Source organism: Sinocyclocheilus rhinocerous, unplaced genomic scaffold (assembly GCF_001515625.1).
Source record: "Sinocyclocheilus rhinocerous isolate Xijiao unplaced genomic scaffold, SAMN03320098_v1.1 scaffold1399, whole genome shotgun sequence".
NCBI lineage: Eukaryota > Metazoa > Chordata > Actinopteri > Cypriniformes > Cyprinidae > Sinocyclocheilus > Sinocyclocheilus rhinocerous.
The window spans coordinates 603,991-618,706 of record NW_015634038.1 but is presented as its reverse complement, the minus strand read 5'-3'; the positions used below and the strand labels follow the sequence as shown (position 1 = coordinate 618,706).

The 14,716-nt window shown below is 36.5% G+C and overlaps 1 protein-coding gene across 1 annotated transcript in view; it reads right to left on the bottom strand.

Moving 5' to 3' along the window:
• Nucleotides 1–5,778: 5,778 nt before the first annotated feature.
• The window catches only part of LOC107745309 (sodium/potassium/calcium exchanger 3-like), a 33,969-nt gene continuing 25,031 nt past the window's right edge, over nt 5,779–14,716 (bottom strand). Inside the window, exons 9-16 of the mRNA XM_016559169.1 lie at nt 13,328–13,470; nt 12,705–12,871; nt 11,333–11,552; nt 9,065–9,231; nt 8,838–8,952; nt 8,012–8,124; nt 7,859–7,924; nt 5,779–6,413 (exon numbers count right to left, since the gene is read on the bottom strand). Of these exons, the coding sequence (XP_016414655.1) occupies nt 6,303–6,413; nt 7,859–7,924; nt 8,012–8,124; nt 8,838–8,952; nt 9,065–9,231; nt 11,333–11,552; nt 12,705–12,871; nt 13,328–13,470 (1,102 nt within the window). The 3' untranslated portion in view covers nt 5,779–6,302. The remainder of the gene's footprint in view (nt 6,414–7,858; nt 7,925–8,011; nt 8,125–8,837; nt 8,953–9,064; nt 9,232–11,332; nt 11,553–12,704; nt 12,872–13,327; nt 13,471–14,716) is intronic.

The window sequence follows — 14,716 nt, the reverse complement described above, 5'->3', positions numbered from 1 at the left end:
CTATACTCTAATTACTATTTTGAAAATTATAACGCATTAAATTACTCCGTTACTAAAATAGTAATCAAATTACAGTAACGCGTTACTAAGTAATGCGTTACTGCCCAACACTTTTACGTGACATTGCAGTTCTTCGACATCATGAAAGTTTAAACTTCTGATATATGGTTCTCTTTCGAGCGTTCACTCTACATTGCGAAGATCGTGATGGGAACTCCTCTTCTCCGAAATCCTGAAACCTTATAGGATAACGCCAGTACAATAAACTGGCCAAATGTCACTAATTATGCAAATCGCATGCAAATATCGACAAGCCTGCAGGCAGTATATAATGCGGTGAGAGCGACAATTACATTATAATCTTCTTCACGCTGTCATCGTCGAAGACGCACCTGAAGACAAGACAACATCTTCACCGCATCCAATGGCTACCTTCTGCCAAATTTGCATGGGCCCCATCGACCCGACGGACCCGCACGAGCACTGCATTGCCTGCCTAGGCCTGGCCCACACTGAGGTAGCCTTCTCGGAGTCCAACTGCGTGCACTGCCCTGACTTGCCAGCACACATTTTGAGGAATTTGGAGGAGCATCGCTTGTGGTCTTACGGGGACGAGGACCACTGCCACCAGCGAGCCCCTGGTGGGCCATCCCCTCCCTTGGGGTGACGACTACGTCCGGTCCCGTCGTTCCTGTCGCCAGTCCTTTTCACTAACGAGAGCCTTTCACTAACACTGCCCGCTGTTCTTCTTGCTGTTTTACTCAGGAGGGACCTGTTATCTCAAGCGAACGGCTCGATATGGCACCCCAGCCTGGAGCTGTGGAACCTTCATGTATGGTTACTTCAGGGGTCCTAGAGGGGCTAAGCACCCTGTCTCCCCATGTGCTTGACGCTCATTGAGTCTTGTGCACCTTCTACTATAGGCGTCTGTATGCTCTTAAATGGGGAGTGTTCGTGAAATGGTGCTATGATAGAGATATCGACTCGGCAAGCTGTCCCGTGTCGGATGTTCTACGTTTTCCGCAGCACAGGCTAGGTAACGGCACATTACATAAAATGCACGGCGCTTCCTTGCTATTGTTGTTGTGTCTGCCCTGTATTAGTACAGCCGCTCATTTATTCTGGCCAGATTTACTAATGTTGTGTACCTGAGCTAAGATGCTCATTGGTCTAGCTCCGCCTATCAGCTATGGGTTTCCCTAGCGGCATCGCTATTGGTTGGGAATTGTGTGTTGTTCTATCCCATGCTTGGTGTGGTCTTAGCCCTTGGTTCGGGCTGATCTTCGCCGCTCTCATGACGGGATTCTATATTGTTCCCATCGCGATCTTCACATGTAGAGTAAATGCTTAAGCTCTCGAAAGGGAACGTCTCCGGTTACTGTCGTAACCTCGGTTCCCTGAGAGTGAGAACGAGATATTGCGAGGGTCACCATGATCGCTGCTAGATCAGTGGGGCAAGCTTTCAGTCTCAGATTCTCAGGTAATTATCGATCTCACTGCATTATATACTGCCGGCAGGCTTGTCAGTATTTGCATGCAATTCGCATAATTAGCGACAGTTGGCCAGTATATTGTACTGGAATTATCCTATAAGGTTTCAGGATTTTGGAGAAGGGGAGGAATTTTCATTGTGATCTTCTCAATGTCTCGTTCCCGCTCTCAAGGAACCAAGGTTACGACAGTAACCAGAGATGTTTTCTGAGCGCACCCATCCGAAGAGCTCGCAGAGAAGGCTGGCTAAGCCACGGTCACACTAGACTTTGAGCATGCTAAATTTCTTTGTGCGCTGCAACGGTCGTGATATGACTTCACGCTCTGCAGTGTCTTTTTAAACACTTAAAATCAACACATAAATAATAATACATCTAAAATGTAAAAACATACAATCTACTCCATTTTCCTGCAGCGCTGCAGTTTTAAATTTATGTTTATGTTTATTATGTTTATGAAACTTTCGCACAAGCTTGCGTTTCCGGTCTGACGCATTCGCATGCATATGAATGGAAGTCAACGGAACAAAAAGTGCAGTGTGACCGCCCCTTTAGATAGCACGTCACATGAGTACTAAACTAAGTTCTCTTACGCTTCTTATTACGCTTAAACTGTCAAATACACACAAGGATATGTCAAAACACACAAAGTTCACATAAACACAGTCTGTTATGTCTGTGAACATAAACAGCTGGGAAAGAAATCGCATGTGTGTATTAGATCTGTGTGACAGCAGTGTAATATACCTACTGCTGTCTATGCTGTGAATTTTAATCACAGCAAAACAAAAAGAAAATCACTTACTGCTCTTGACTGAATAATGTTAGTAGCTTATAAGAATGAATTTCGTACTTGAATGCTGGTTTAAAATGGTCTAGCGAGGAGATAAACATGGTGGACTGTGTACAGCTCACTCAGGGGAGGAGCTAAGCTAATAAGGAAGAGATTGTTACCAGTCGTGGGCGGGGCCTATTCAAAATGACATCACATTGGCGAACATTCCTGAACGGCTCATTTTGAGACACGTTTCTGATTTATGGGGAAAATAACAAATGGAGTGGATGAATATTTACTACAACAGTATGGTTGTGTACACACACCGCCAACACATAATTATGTTCAAAAACAATACAAAAGTGAATTTTGAATAATAGGTCCCCTTTAAAGAACACAAGATTTCCACTATCATAACTTTTTTAAGACTAAAATTATTTTAGAATGGGTTTAGTTAAAACCATAAAAACTGAAATAAAGTATTAAAACAACAGTTAGATGCCAAGGAAACATTTCCCATTTTAGTTTAACTTTATGCACTGACATGACAAACTAAAACTGAATTAGAAGTTAATAAAAACTATAGACATTAAAAACTAGTAAACATGACAAAACACAACACAATTATTAAAATTAAAATGAATACTGAAATATAAAAATTAAAAACTAATTTAAACTATTAATAAAAACCTATAATAGCAGCTCAATTATGCTAAAATAACACTGGACAGAACCTCTCATTCTTATTATTGCACATTTTATTGCACACAAGAACAGATTTTTATTTTTTTTTTGTACAGCACACCTTTATGGAAAAGCCATGAAGAATTTGATTTTTCCCCCTCCACCATAATTATTATTTAGTGACATCACTGTTTTGTGATTGCACTAACCATTCAGCAAATATCATCTCAGTGTTTTCACTCTTTACAAAACTAGTTGAATATCACAGGACAGAAGTCACAGACTGCTTATCTATATACATGCCAACATGCCAATTGTTATCAATAGTGAAATTTACAACCGTATAGAGTAGACATTATTGCTAGACTCATTGATTTCCCTCCAGTCTAACAACACTACTCACACCATATCCATTTCTATGTAATATAGAAATATTAAAAACACTTCAACTAGAATTTATAAAACTAGGCAAATCGTAGTTAAATATAGACAGTAAATATTTAATTTTGTGTACTCTCATACTTAATAACAAACAGGTCTAAATCTACATAAATAACAAATAACCCTAAATATTCCCTATATAACTTTTTCAATTCTATGAACATTGTATTTTCCAATTACAACTATTAAAATGAATTGTTTTTAGGAGGAAGATCTGAAATTTCACTAAAAAAATTCAGTACACATGTATTATATTCTATAACAACCAGTTACAAACCTCTTTTTAAAAACATCCATCCAAAAAACAACTATCAAAAATACAATCACATTAAATTACTACTACAGGCAAGCCTGTGTTGTTGTTGTTGTTGTTTAAATATATATTAGTTTATCGCTAAAAGACCTATTATGTTTCTACAAATATTCCCACACGTACATGAATCATCAAAGACAAATGATCAGTCTCTATGAATTCAGAAGTATTGCTACAGTCAGTGCAAACAGATTAAAGACAGAATTACCACAACGTGATTACTTGGACAATAACTACAGGAAATAAACAGTCTTTATATAACCAGTGCTATTACATAATCTGATTACAAAAACCAAGTACTTGTAATTAGAGTACAATTAAAAAACAAACAAGTTATCAGAGTACAGTTACTTTTTCATGGACTACATGCTGACATATTGATTACATTACCATCAGTCAACAGAAATAAATGAATCTGTGATTTACTGATGAGTTGTCTGTTTGGTTAACCGTTGTCATTCCAAATGATGTCTTATATCCACAGCAAAAGTTAACTAGAAAACTTTAATAGTCTGCTGTACAAGTTTACTTTTGTGTGATGAGTGTTGATTGATTCTTAAAGGGATAGTTCACCCAAAAATTCTATCACAAAAGAAGATATTTTGAAGAATGTTGGTAACCGTTGGAGATCATTGACTTGCATTGTATTGACAAAAACAAAACACTTGATACATTTCTCAAAATATTTTCTTTTATGTTCCACCGAAGACAGTAAGTCATAAAGGTTTGGTTCGACATCAGGGTGGGTAAATGATGACAGAATTTTCATTTTTGGGTGAACTAGCTCTATAATTCACAAATTAGTGATTAAATTTTCATCAAAACATGCAATAATAAAAAAATCAATCTAAGGCTATTTGTGCTGTTGTGTGTGCAGTAGTTTAAGGAAAATGCTCCTTTTTGGTGTTTTTTTGCATTTTTGGGATTTGCAAATTTATGGATTTATGGATAGAGGACTCATATTTTAGCTGGAAGCAACGGTTTGAAGTTAAAAATGTATTGATGGATTTGTTTCTTACAAACACAAAGCTTTTCGTTTCACAAGACATTAACTGATGGACTGGAGTGCTGTGGATTGCTTGTGGATTATTGTGATGTTTTTATCAGCTGTTTGGACTCTCATTCTGACGGCACCCATTCACTGCAGAGCATCCATTGCTGAGCAAGTGATGAAATGCTACATCTCTCCAAATCTGTTCCCACGAAGAAATAAACTCATCTACATCTTGGATGCCCTAAGAGTGAGTACATTTTCAGCACATTTTCATTTTGGGTGAACTATTCCTTTAAGTAAAAAAGAATAGTTCAGGTAACAGTACGGCTGAACATCAGAGATTTCCCTTCATGCTTAAAGCATTTTGTAAACACTCTAGTCCAGCTCCACTATGGATTTTTAATTTCCTAAAAAGTGAGAAAGGGCCGCATATATAGGCTGAAACATTGTGAACGGCGGCGTAATACAAACTGTGAAACGTCCCAGTGCTGTTATACTCTCTATTGGTGCTCTTGCAATGCAGCTCAGCCAATCAGAACACAGCAACAGAGCTACCCTTGTGAAAAAGAAGTGTGCTTAATTGTATTAAATGTGCACTTGTAGTGTACTTCAAATCTTAAAAGAATATTTAAAAAAAAACTGCATATAATATTAATGACATGCAAGGCCACTTAAGTGACTTAAAGAGAGAACTGTTTCTGAACACACTTAAGTACACTTTTAAAAAATACACTAATAATGTCAAATTTACTTTTAAATCATTGTTTTAATAATCTTTTGTCATGTTTTAAAGAAGTACACTTTTGATGCGTTGACTAACATACTGAAGCACATGTAAAGTACTTGATTATAATTTTAACTGTATTGTTATTCAATATTGCATTCAAAGTTAATATATTTTAAATGTACTAGATTCCAACTTCATCATTACAAATGTGTAATTAGAAATATATTTAAATACTTTACAATTCAACCATATTTCAAAGACAACAGAAGTAATTATAAAATTACATATAAAGATGTACTTAAGTCCTACTTAAGTGGGTCAAAAAACACTCCTAAGTTCAACTAATTGCATTTAATATACATTTAAACTATAACACAATTTCATTAATTGCAAAGAACATGCAATTAAGTGTCTGAAAATATTACATTCAGTTCACACTTAAGTATATTCATTTAAAGTATGTTATGTCCATAACACGTATTCTTTAAATTAAGTATGCTAAAATGTACTTCTTTTTTACAAGGGTAAAACACTGCCAAGAAGAATTACTGAAGTCATAAGCAGGTAAACAGTGCTTGATTGTAACTTTAGTGTTTCTGGAAGTTGTCAGCATCCTGGGTCGACTGAAGACAGAAATCATTATATTATACAGTAAACCTTCCAGCTTGAAGCTTATCTGTTCCTGCTGTGGTCAGAACAAACAACTGACCGGATCTTGAAAACCATGCTGAGGTTGTTTCTGCAGAGCACAACATTTCCTCTTGCTAATACACTGTACGCAGGCATGAAATCAGTCAAGATTTAGTACCTGATCTACAGTAAAAACACTATAAAAATGAAACCAAAACAAGAACGCACTGAAGAGTGTGTCAGCGCCTCTAGAGCTGACCGAAGAGGATGGAGCAGAGCAGAAAGATGGAGTAAAGGAGCATGAGACCAAGACCTAGTTTCCGATCCAGCTTCCAGCCGTTTAGATGCACACTCAGGACCTACAACACACAAACACACACACACACACACACACACACAGAGACAGAGACAGACAGACAGACAGATAGAGTCAACATGGACACTAACAGCATTGTGTATGTGTGTAAACGGTGCGATTGGGGGATTTCGGTGCCTCACACACACACACACACACACACACACACACACACACACACACACACACACACACAGAGACAGAGACAGACAGACAGACAGATAGAGTCAACATGGACACTAACAGCATTGTGTATGTGTGTAAACGGTGCGATTGGGGGATTTCGGTGCCTCTGCTTTTAAAATCCCACTTTCTGGTCATTCATTTTTATTCCTGTTTCTGGTCAGACAGGATGCATTTCCCATTTCCGACAGAAGATGGTGATGCATGTTTTCCTACTGGCATATTAAAACATGTTTTATAGATTCGACTGAGTGTGACATGAGTAATCTGATTAATATTATATTATAATTTTAGGTCTAATGTTTATAAATGGCAGGTCAACAGTTTCACTAGCGACTGCCGTCATCAGCACGAGGCGAGATTTGTTACAGATGTTAGTTCTGTCACTGCAAATAGCCTAGTAAAATGTGCACATCACTACGACTTATTCTGGACTAATATGGATAAAGATAAAAGATTGTTAGGATAGATGGCTGAAATGTGTTCAAAATGTTTGACAGCTTACCTGAATACCACATGAGCTCTGTAAATTGCATAAATACATTTATATTCATGTTAATTGTTAAAAAATAAAATTTACTTGTATTTATATATCTAATTTTATATATATTTAAATTTATATTTTATATTTAATTAATATAATAATTAAATTAATATAATATTGAAATATTAAATTTTTACTGATAATTTTTAACTATACTTTCTAAACTACACTGTCTAAATTTCTACATTAAAATTTCAATGATGACATTCTTGTTCAAATAAGTTTTTTTATTTTTTCCAAATATGTGATGGTGATAAGCAGTTTGTGTATACAAGGTTTTTTTTTTTTTTTTTATGTTCAGTAAAAGTTTTATTTTGATTTTTTTTTTATTATTATTTATACACAGGGCTTTACACAACTTCATATTACAATTATTTATAAATTCAGTGAACTTCTGTCCAGAGAAATATTGGAAATTGCGCAGCCTCATTTATTTATTTTATTTTTAAATTCAACTGAATTAATTATTAGCTTTTCATCAACTCATGAACCCTCTGCAGTTCCCTCCCCAACCCTGCTGTAGAGCAGTGGTCCATCATATGAGATGAGCTCAGTGTAGATTTCTATGAACTATTCGTCTCTCTTTTATGGAATATTTTTATATTTTTTTAACTAATTTGCCAATTAAGCCCGTGAGATCCATGGTGGTGCAAAGTCTTAACAATTCTGGAACCCCAAACCCTCTGTGTGTTCTTGTATGTTGTGATTAAGGCATTACTCACCGTGAGGAAGACTGATGCGAGCAGCAGGATGACAGAATAGACCAGGCCTTTATTATTGATGAATATCTGACAAAAGACAAAGAGCGGTCAGAGGAAAGCATCAGTGGAAACACATCTGCACTGCACGAACAGTAAAATAAATCAAACACTCACTGCTGATCCATGGTCTACTACTAGCGTCCTCAGAGCCCAGGGGAAGCCCAGTCCCAGCAGGATGTCAAAGATATTGCTGCCAATGGAGTTCGACACTGCCATGTCCCCCATTCCTGAGACACAAAATACAATGAGAATGTAATGTATTTTACAAATAACATGCTAAAACAACATACCGAAACATGCTTAAACGTGCTAGCAATGTGTTAAAACATGCTAGTAACATGTTCGCAACGTTAACATATGCTATCAGAATGCTAAAGCATGCTAAAATATGCTATTAAAATGCTAAAATGTTGCAAAGCATTCCAGCAATGTGCTAAAACAAGCTAAAAATGCTAACAACATGAGACAAGCTAACCGCATGATAAAACATGCTAGCAATTGCAAAGCAACACTCTAGCAACCATCCATAACCTCCTAAAAACCATCTAACAAAACCCAAGCAACAACCTAGCAGCCACCCAGAACACCCTAGCAACTGCATAGCAGCTCCCTAGCAACCACATAGTAAAATCCTAGCAGCCACCCAGAACACCCTAGCAACTGCATAGCAACTCCCTAGCAACCACATAGCAAAATCCTAGCAGCCACCCAGAACACCCTAGCAACTGCATAGCCACTCCCTAGCAACCACATAGCAAAATCCTAGCAACCATTATCTATCTATCTATCTATCTATCTATCTATCTATATTAGAAAATTCTAGCGTTTAAAAACTACTTTATACTTAAAACAATTTCAAACTTCAAGATTTTATATAAAATGATCTTAAAGATAAAAGCATGCATACAAACATTTTTCTGTGCATATACAGGTTACACACCTTGGCGGGCGACGATGAGGCTCGCCATGCAGTCGGGTACACTAGTGCCAGCAGCCAGGAAAGTGATTCCCATGATGTAATCAGGAATACCAAGTGTGTAGCTGATGATGGTGACCTGCAAAACACACCAGATAGTGACAAAAATCAGCATAATCGACCAACTCATAGAATGAATAGTAAAGACTGCTAGATTTAATAAGAGTGTCTATTTTTCATCTTTTTCTTACCATCCACACCATGAGGTAGGAAAAAATAGCAATCCAGAGGGTTGATGCAATGAAGGTGATCATGAACCAGCGATGCCAACGCGGCAAAACACAGTTAGGCACTGTGTAATACAGCAGAACAGCCAGCGGCCAGGACACAAGCCACTTCAGACGCGCACAGTAGCCAGCTAATGCACACAAGACACAGAGACTAAATAACCAAAGAACATTTTCAAAGTACTATTTTGATTACTTCTGAATACATTTTTTGGAAGAAAAAATATATGCATGTATGTATGTACTGTATATACACAATTATTTACTGTGATGGACAATAATAGTCCTATCTTAAAGGAATAGTTCACCCCACTCCAGTCCATCAATTAACGTCTCGTAAAGCCAAAAGCTGTGTGTTTAAGAAACAAATCCATCGTTAAGACATTTTTAACTTTAAACTGTTACTTTCGGTTAAAATATGAGTCCATAATCCATAATGACGCTTCCTCCAGTGAAACAGTTCATCCCCTGTTGTCTCTCACATCAAAATCCACCCACATATTTGTTTAGAGCTGTTTTGGACTGTTTTGGCTTGTAAACGGTGGTCGATCTGTGCAGATTTCTCTCCTGATTGAGACGAGACGACTTCACTGGAGAAAGCAATATTATGGATTATAGACTCATTTTTTAGCCGAAAGTAACAGTTAAAAAAAAAATAAAAAAACATGTTAATGATGGATTTGTTTCTTATAAACAGGCAGCTTTTGGCTTCACAAGACATTAACCCTTGTGCGACCTTTTGGACATTTTTGTCCTTTTCAGTTTTGTTTTTTTGATCGTTTTGCCTGTGTTATTGCCAACTGCATAAATTTTGGCACAGGTGTGTTGAGCAAGTGATGCAATGCTACATTTCTCCATATTTGTTCTGCTGAAGAATCTAGTGATGGCCGCTTTTGAAACACTGCTTCATGAAGCTTCGAAACCTTTGCTAATCAATTGTTTCGAAACAGTGGTTCGGAGCGCGTGTCAAAATGCCAAAGTCACGTGATTTCAGTAAACGAGGCTTCGTTTCGAAACGTTTCTAAATTGTAATAGTTCGCCTTAGTCTTAAAACTTGAATAGTTCGTGAATCATGCGAGCGGCGAACCACTGCATCAGCGTCTATGGTTATACGGTCTCGGATTTATCAGCTGTTTGGACTCTCATTCTGACGGCACTCATTCACTGGAGAGCACCCACTGGTGAGCAAGTGATGCAATGCTATATTTCTCCATATTTGTTCTGCTGAAGAATCTAGTGATGGCCGCTTTTGAAACACTGCTTCATGAAGCTTCGAAACCTTTGCTAATCAATTGTTTCGAAACAGTGGTCGGACTTGGCAACTGTGGTTCGCAGCGCGTATCAAAATGCCAGACGTCACGTGATTTCAGTAAACGCGCCTTCGTTACGTCATAACTGTTTCGAAATTTCAGTAGTTTGCCTTTTAGGGGCGATGATCTCCATGAACCCGTGAATCATGCGAGCTGAGATCGCCCTCCAGCAGCAAACCAATGAATCAGCGTCTATGGTTATACGATCTCGGATCAGTTTGATCAATTTGTAGACATTTTTAATGAGACATTTGTGTAATTAAAAGGATGAGTAGTAGTTAATAGTCTCTTACTGGCCTGTTTAGACAAACTCTCCATAAAACAAACAAAAACAAGCCCTTGCAAATTAATAATAATTATTTTAAAGACGCATATTTTACAGACACTTCATTTTTAATGGTATTTTATTATTTTGATTGCATTTAATATATTATACTTTCAAGAAAGCATTTGCATTGGGTTTGTAAAAGCTGTTTTTATGCATGTTTTGGCATGTTTAGTTTTTGTTGCATTTACACAGTTTTGACCAGCAGGCGTCACCAGCGTGTGGTGTTTCGAGCGCTTCGAAACAGTGAATCATTTTGCGAAGCAATTGGTTCAATTGATTCGAAGCTTCGAAATGGTTCGTTTCTCCCATCACTAGAAGAATCTACTCATCTTAGATGGCCTGAGGGTGAGTACATTTTCATTTCTGGCTGAAATGTTCCTTTAACGTGAAGCTGCTTTAATCTGTATTGTATAAAGCGCTATATAAATAAATGTGACTTGATTTTACTTGACATTACATACAGTTGTATACATACTAGATAAAGGTAACTAGAGATTCTCCTAGATTATATGATTCAAGGCCTACCACAAGCAGCAGAATAAACCAATAAGCGTTTGTTTTATAGATGCATTCAATCTGGTTTCGTGCACTAACCAGGAATATGGAGAGGTTTGAACATTTCGTCCCCGTCCTCATCCTCTTCCTCAGGCTGAGAGTTTTCCACCTCCACCTTCGCTCCTTTCTTACCATCCGTCATTTCTGTGTCCTCAGGTGTTTGCTGTGCTTCAACACTTCCTCCGTTTACTATCCCTCTAGAACCGAATGTCTTCCCTGAGGTCCTGCTCATCTTATTCTCCTGGAGCAGTCTCTGTCTCTGAGCAGAGCAAAGGAAAAGAGAGGAATTGACATTTTGGTGTGTCATTAGTGTCAATGCCAGTTGCATCATTCAGGGTTAGACAAGATTCTGAATTCAAGAATTGACTCCCTTTTCAATTTATCAATTGGGGTAATTTATAATGAAAAAAAATTTGCACCAAGAAATTGCTTGTAAATCTCAAATAATTACAAAGAAACGCCATTTAACATTTTAACTAATATACATTTTTAAAAATGAAATTGTATTTTCTTGTAAAACATGTTCCAATAATCTTTTTTTATTCATAACTTAAATTTTTTTTTTTACAGTGTGACAAAAAACTACATAAATTTTGATAAACCGTTCTATTTATTTCCTGATATATAGAACATGTGATATGCATAATAAAAATAACTTATCAGACATATTTGTCTTCAGTACTATCAAAACATCCATCAAGTTAAATAGTGATTTTGTAAACCAGCACCACAAATATCTACGGTCTACCACATTGAAACATTGAAACACATTGAAACAAAGTTTTCAAACTGAAAACAAAGTTTTATATAACTCTAAAATATGTGTGTATATAATTAATAAAAACAATCAATTTTATTACTACACTAAAAAAAAAACAATTTTCTCTTGCTAGTAACGTTCACAATTAATTACAAAGAAACAGCAAGTAACATTGAATTAAACATGACATTTTGAAGTAGAAGGCTCAAATATAAGTATTTTCTCATAAAACATGTTTGATTTATTTACAACTTCAAAAAATATTTTTTACAGTTCAATAGTGAGCAAATTTGAACTTTTCCCCCCACAAACAACTATGTATTAAATACAAATTTCTAAATATTTTTCTAAATATTTATGACTATTACAAATTCCAGACATATTCCATATCCAATTTATTTCTACTGAAAAATATATTAAAAACTACACTTGTATGAGCCATTTACATGAATTTCTTCTTTTTCATTCCATTTTAATAATAATTTCCATAATATTAATTTTCATTTCAAATAATACAATATAATCATGCATCCTCTTTACTACCTCAATTCAAATACAGGAATTGAATCGGAATTCAAAGGACATACTCTGTATTAGGTAACATTAACAAATAAAAATAAAATAAAATAAAAGAGTGATGTTGGAGTTCACCTCACTGATGAGCATACGTCCGGCCATAGTGAGACGGGTGCGTGGAGAGAAATGTGGTGTGATCATGACACGCAGTCCAGCCTCTGGGAATGAGAGCTGGTGTGGCCTTAAGATGAGCAGCTCATCCACCATCACTACTGCTGACTCCTGCGGCGAACCTGCTGGAGCTGACAACAGATACAAGTAAAAATTGCTTCTGCTTCAGGACCCAGTTTCTACACTGGATATGCACAGTGTTGGGGGTAACTCATTACAAGTAACGCGAGTTACGTAATCAGATTACTTTTTTCAAGTAACTAGTAAAGTAACGCATTACTTTTTAATTTACAAGAGAATATCTGAGTTACTTTTTCTATATTTGTCAAAAATAGAACTTTTTTATTTTAAAAACAAACAAGCAAGCCCTGTCCAGATTTAAAAAGTAACGCAAAAGTAACGTAACGCATTACTTTCCATAAAAAGTAATTAAGTAACGTAATTAGTTACTTTTTTATGGAGTAACGCAATACTGTAATGCATTACTTTTAAAAGCAACTTTCCCCAACACTGTATATGCATGTTATGAGAAGCAATGCATTTCATGCAAAACAAAAGCAATGCAAAACATACATGCATGCATGTACCTTTCCTCAACAGCACCATGGAGGTGTTGCCGTTTGTTCCCACTTCATCAGCCTCTTTATCTCTGGACGTTTGTCTCCTGACACAACATTGGCCCGGACTGCCACATGATCTCTGAACAAAGCTGGCAATCTGACTGTTAAACCTGCCAATGAGATTAAAGGGTTAGTTCACCCAAAAATGAAAAATACCCCATGATTTACTCACCCTCAAGCCATCCTAGGTGTATATGACTTTCTTCTTTCAGACGAATACAATCGGAGTTATATTTAAAAATGTCCTGGCTCTTCCCAGCGTTATAATGGCAGTAAATGGGTGTTATTCAATTATTATACATTCTGCAGTTTCACAGTTGACTTATATAAACTTCGAAAGCTTCTCCAAGGGTTTTTGAGTCGCTGTTTCTTTTTAAGGCATCTGCTGGCAACATAAAGCACACCAGCATCCAAAACACAACATATTCTTCATCTTTTCAACAGGGCTGTTGTATCTGTATGGAATAAATATGTACTATCTTGAATTATCAACATCTCTGTGACAAAACATGCTTCAGCTTCCCTCCTCCAACAAAACAGAGAGGAGGGATGTTTATCTGAGGCTTGAAGAGCTCAAGCCTCCCCTAATGGCCTTAAAAGGTGCTTAATGAAGGTTGTTGTCATGTAGCAGATCCTTATCTCTCTAGGATCTATGTTGTCTCTACAACACTCGTACTCATCAGCTCTCCTTTCCAAACAAATGAAACATGCTCCTCTCTCTCATACACATGCAAGAGGTGTCATGCATTTGCAATTCCAGAGCAATAAAGAGAAGAGAAACTAGCAAACGGATATGATTGAAGCAACAGGGAGGTCTGTGTAAATGTATAGCTTCAAGACATTTCGGTGTGGGCTATTATTTGATCTTTAAAATGAGTTGCAAACTCTTCAAACTTAATATTCATCCCAGAAAAAGACTTAAGTATTAATTTTTTAAAAGTATTATTTTTTTTGTGATTATCTGTTGTTATTAGACCTCGAGGATGAGTTGCAAACGCTTCTAATTTTATTTTCATTTAAAATGTAGAGCAAAACTTCCAGAAAAAGACTTATTCATTTTTATTCGTATTCATTTTATGATTGTTTGTTGTACAACTTTCCTGGTAGCTCCCAAGGTTTCTTCCTCTCAAACGTAACCATCTAGGGAGTTTTTCCTTAACACATTAGCATTCAGGTACAAGTTTCAGCAACACTTCTTTGAAACACAGTATTTATTGTTAAAAAGTGCTATGCTAATAAAACTGACTCAACAGCTGTCTTTTTTTATGAATGTATCATAGGTTCTCTCCTGTTGTTAAGTATTTTTGTAATAGTACTTCATTATTAATAAGTATTGATAAATAACAATATTTTTTT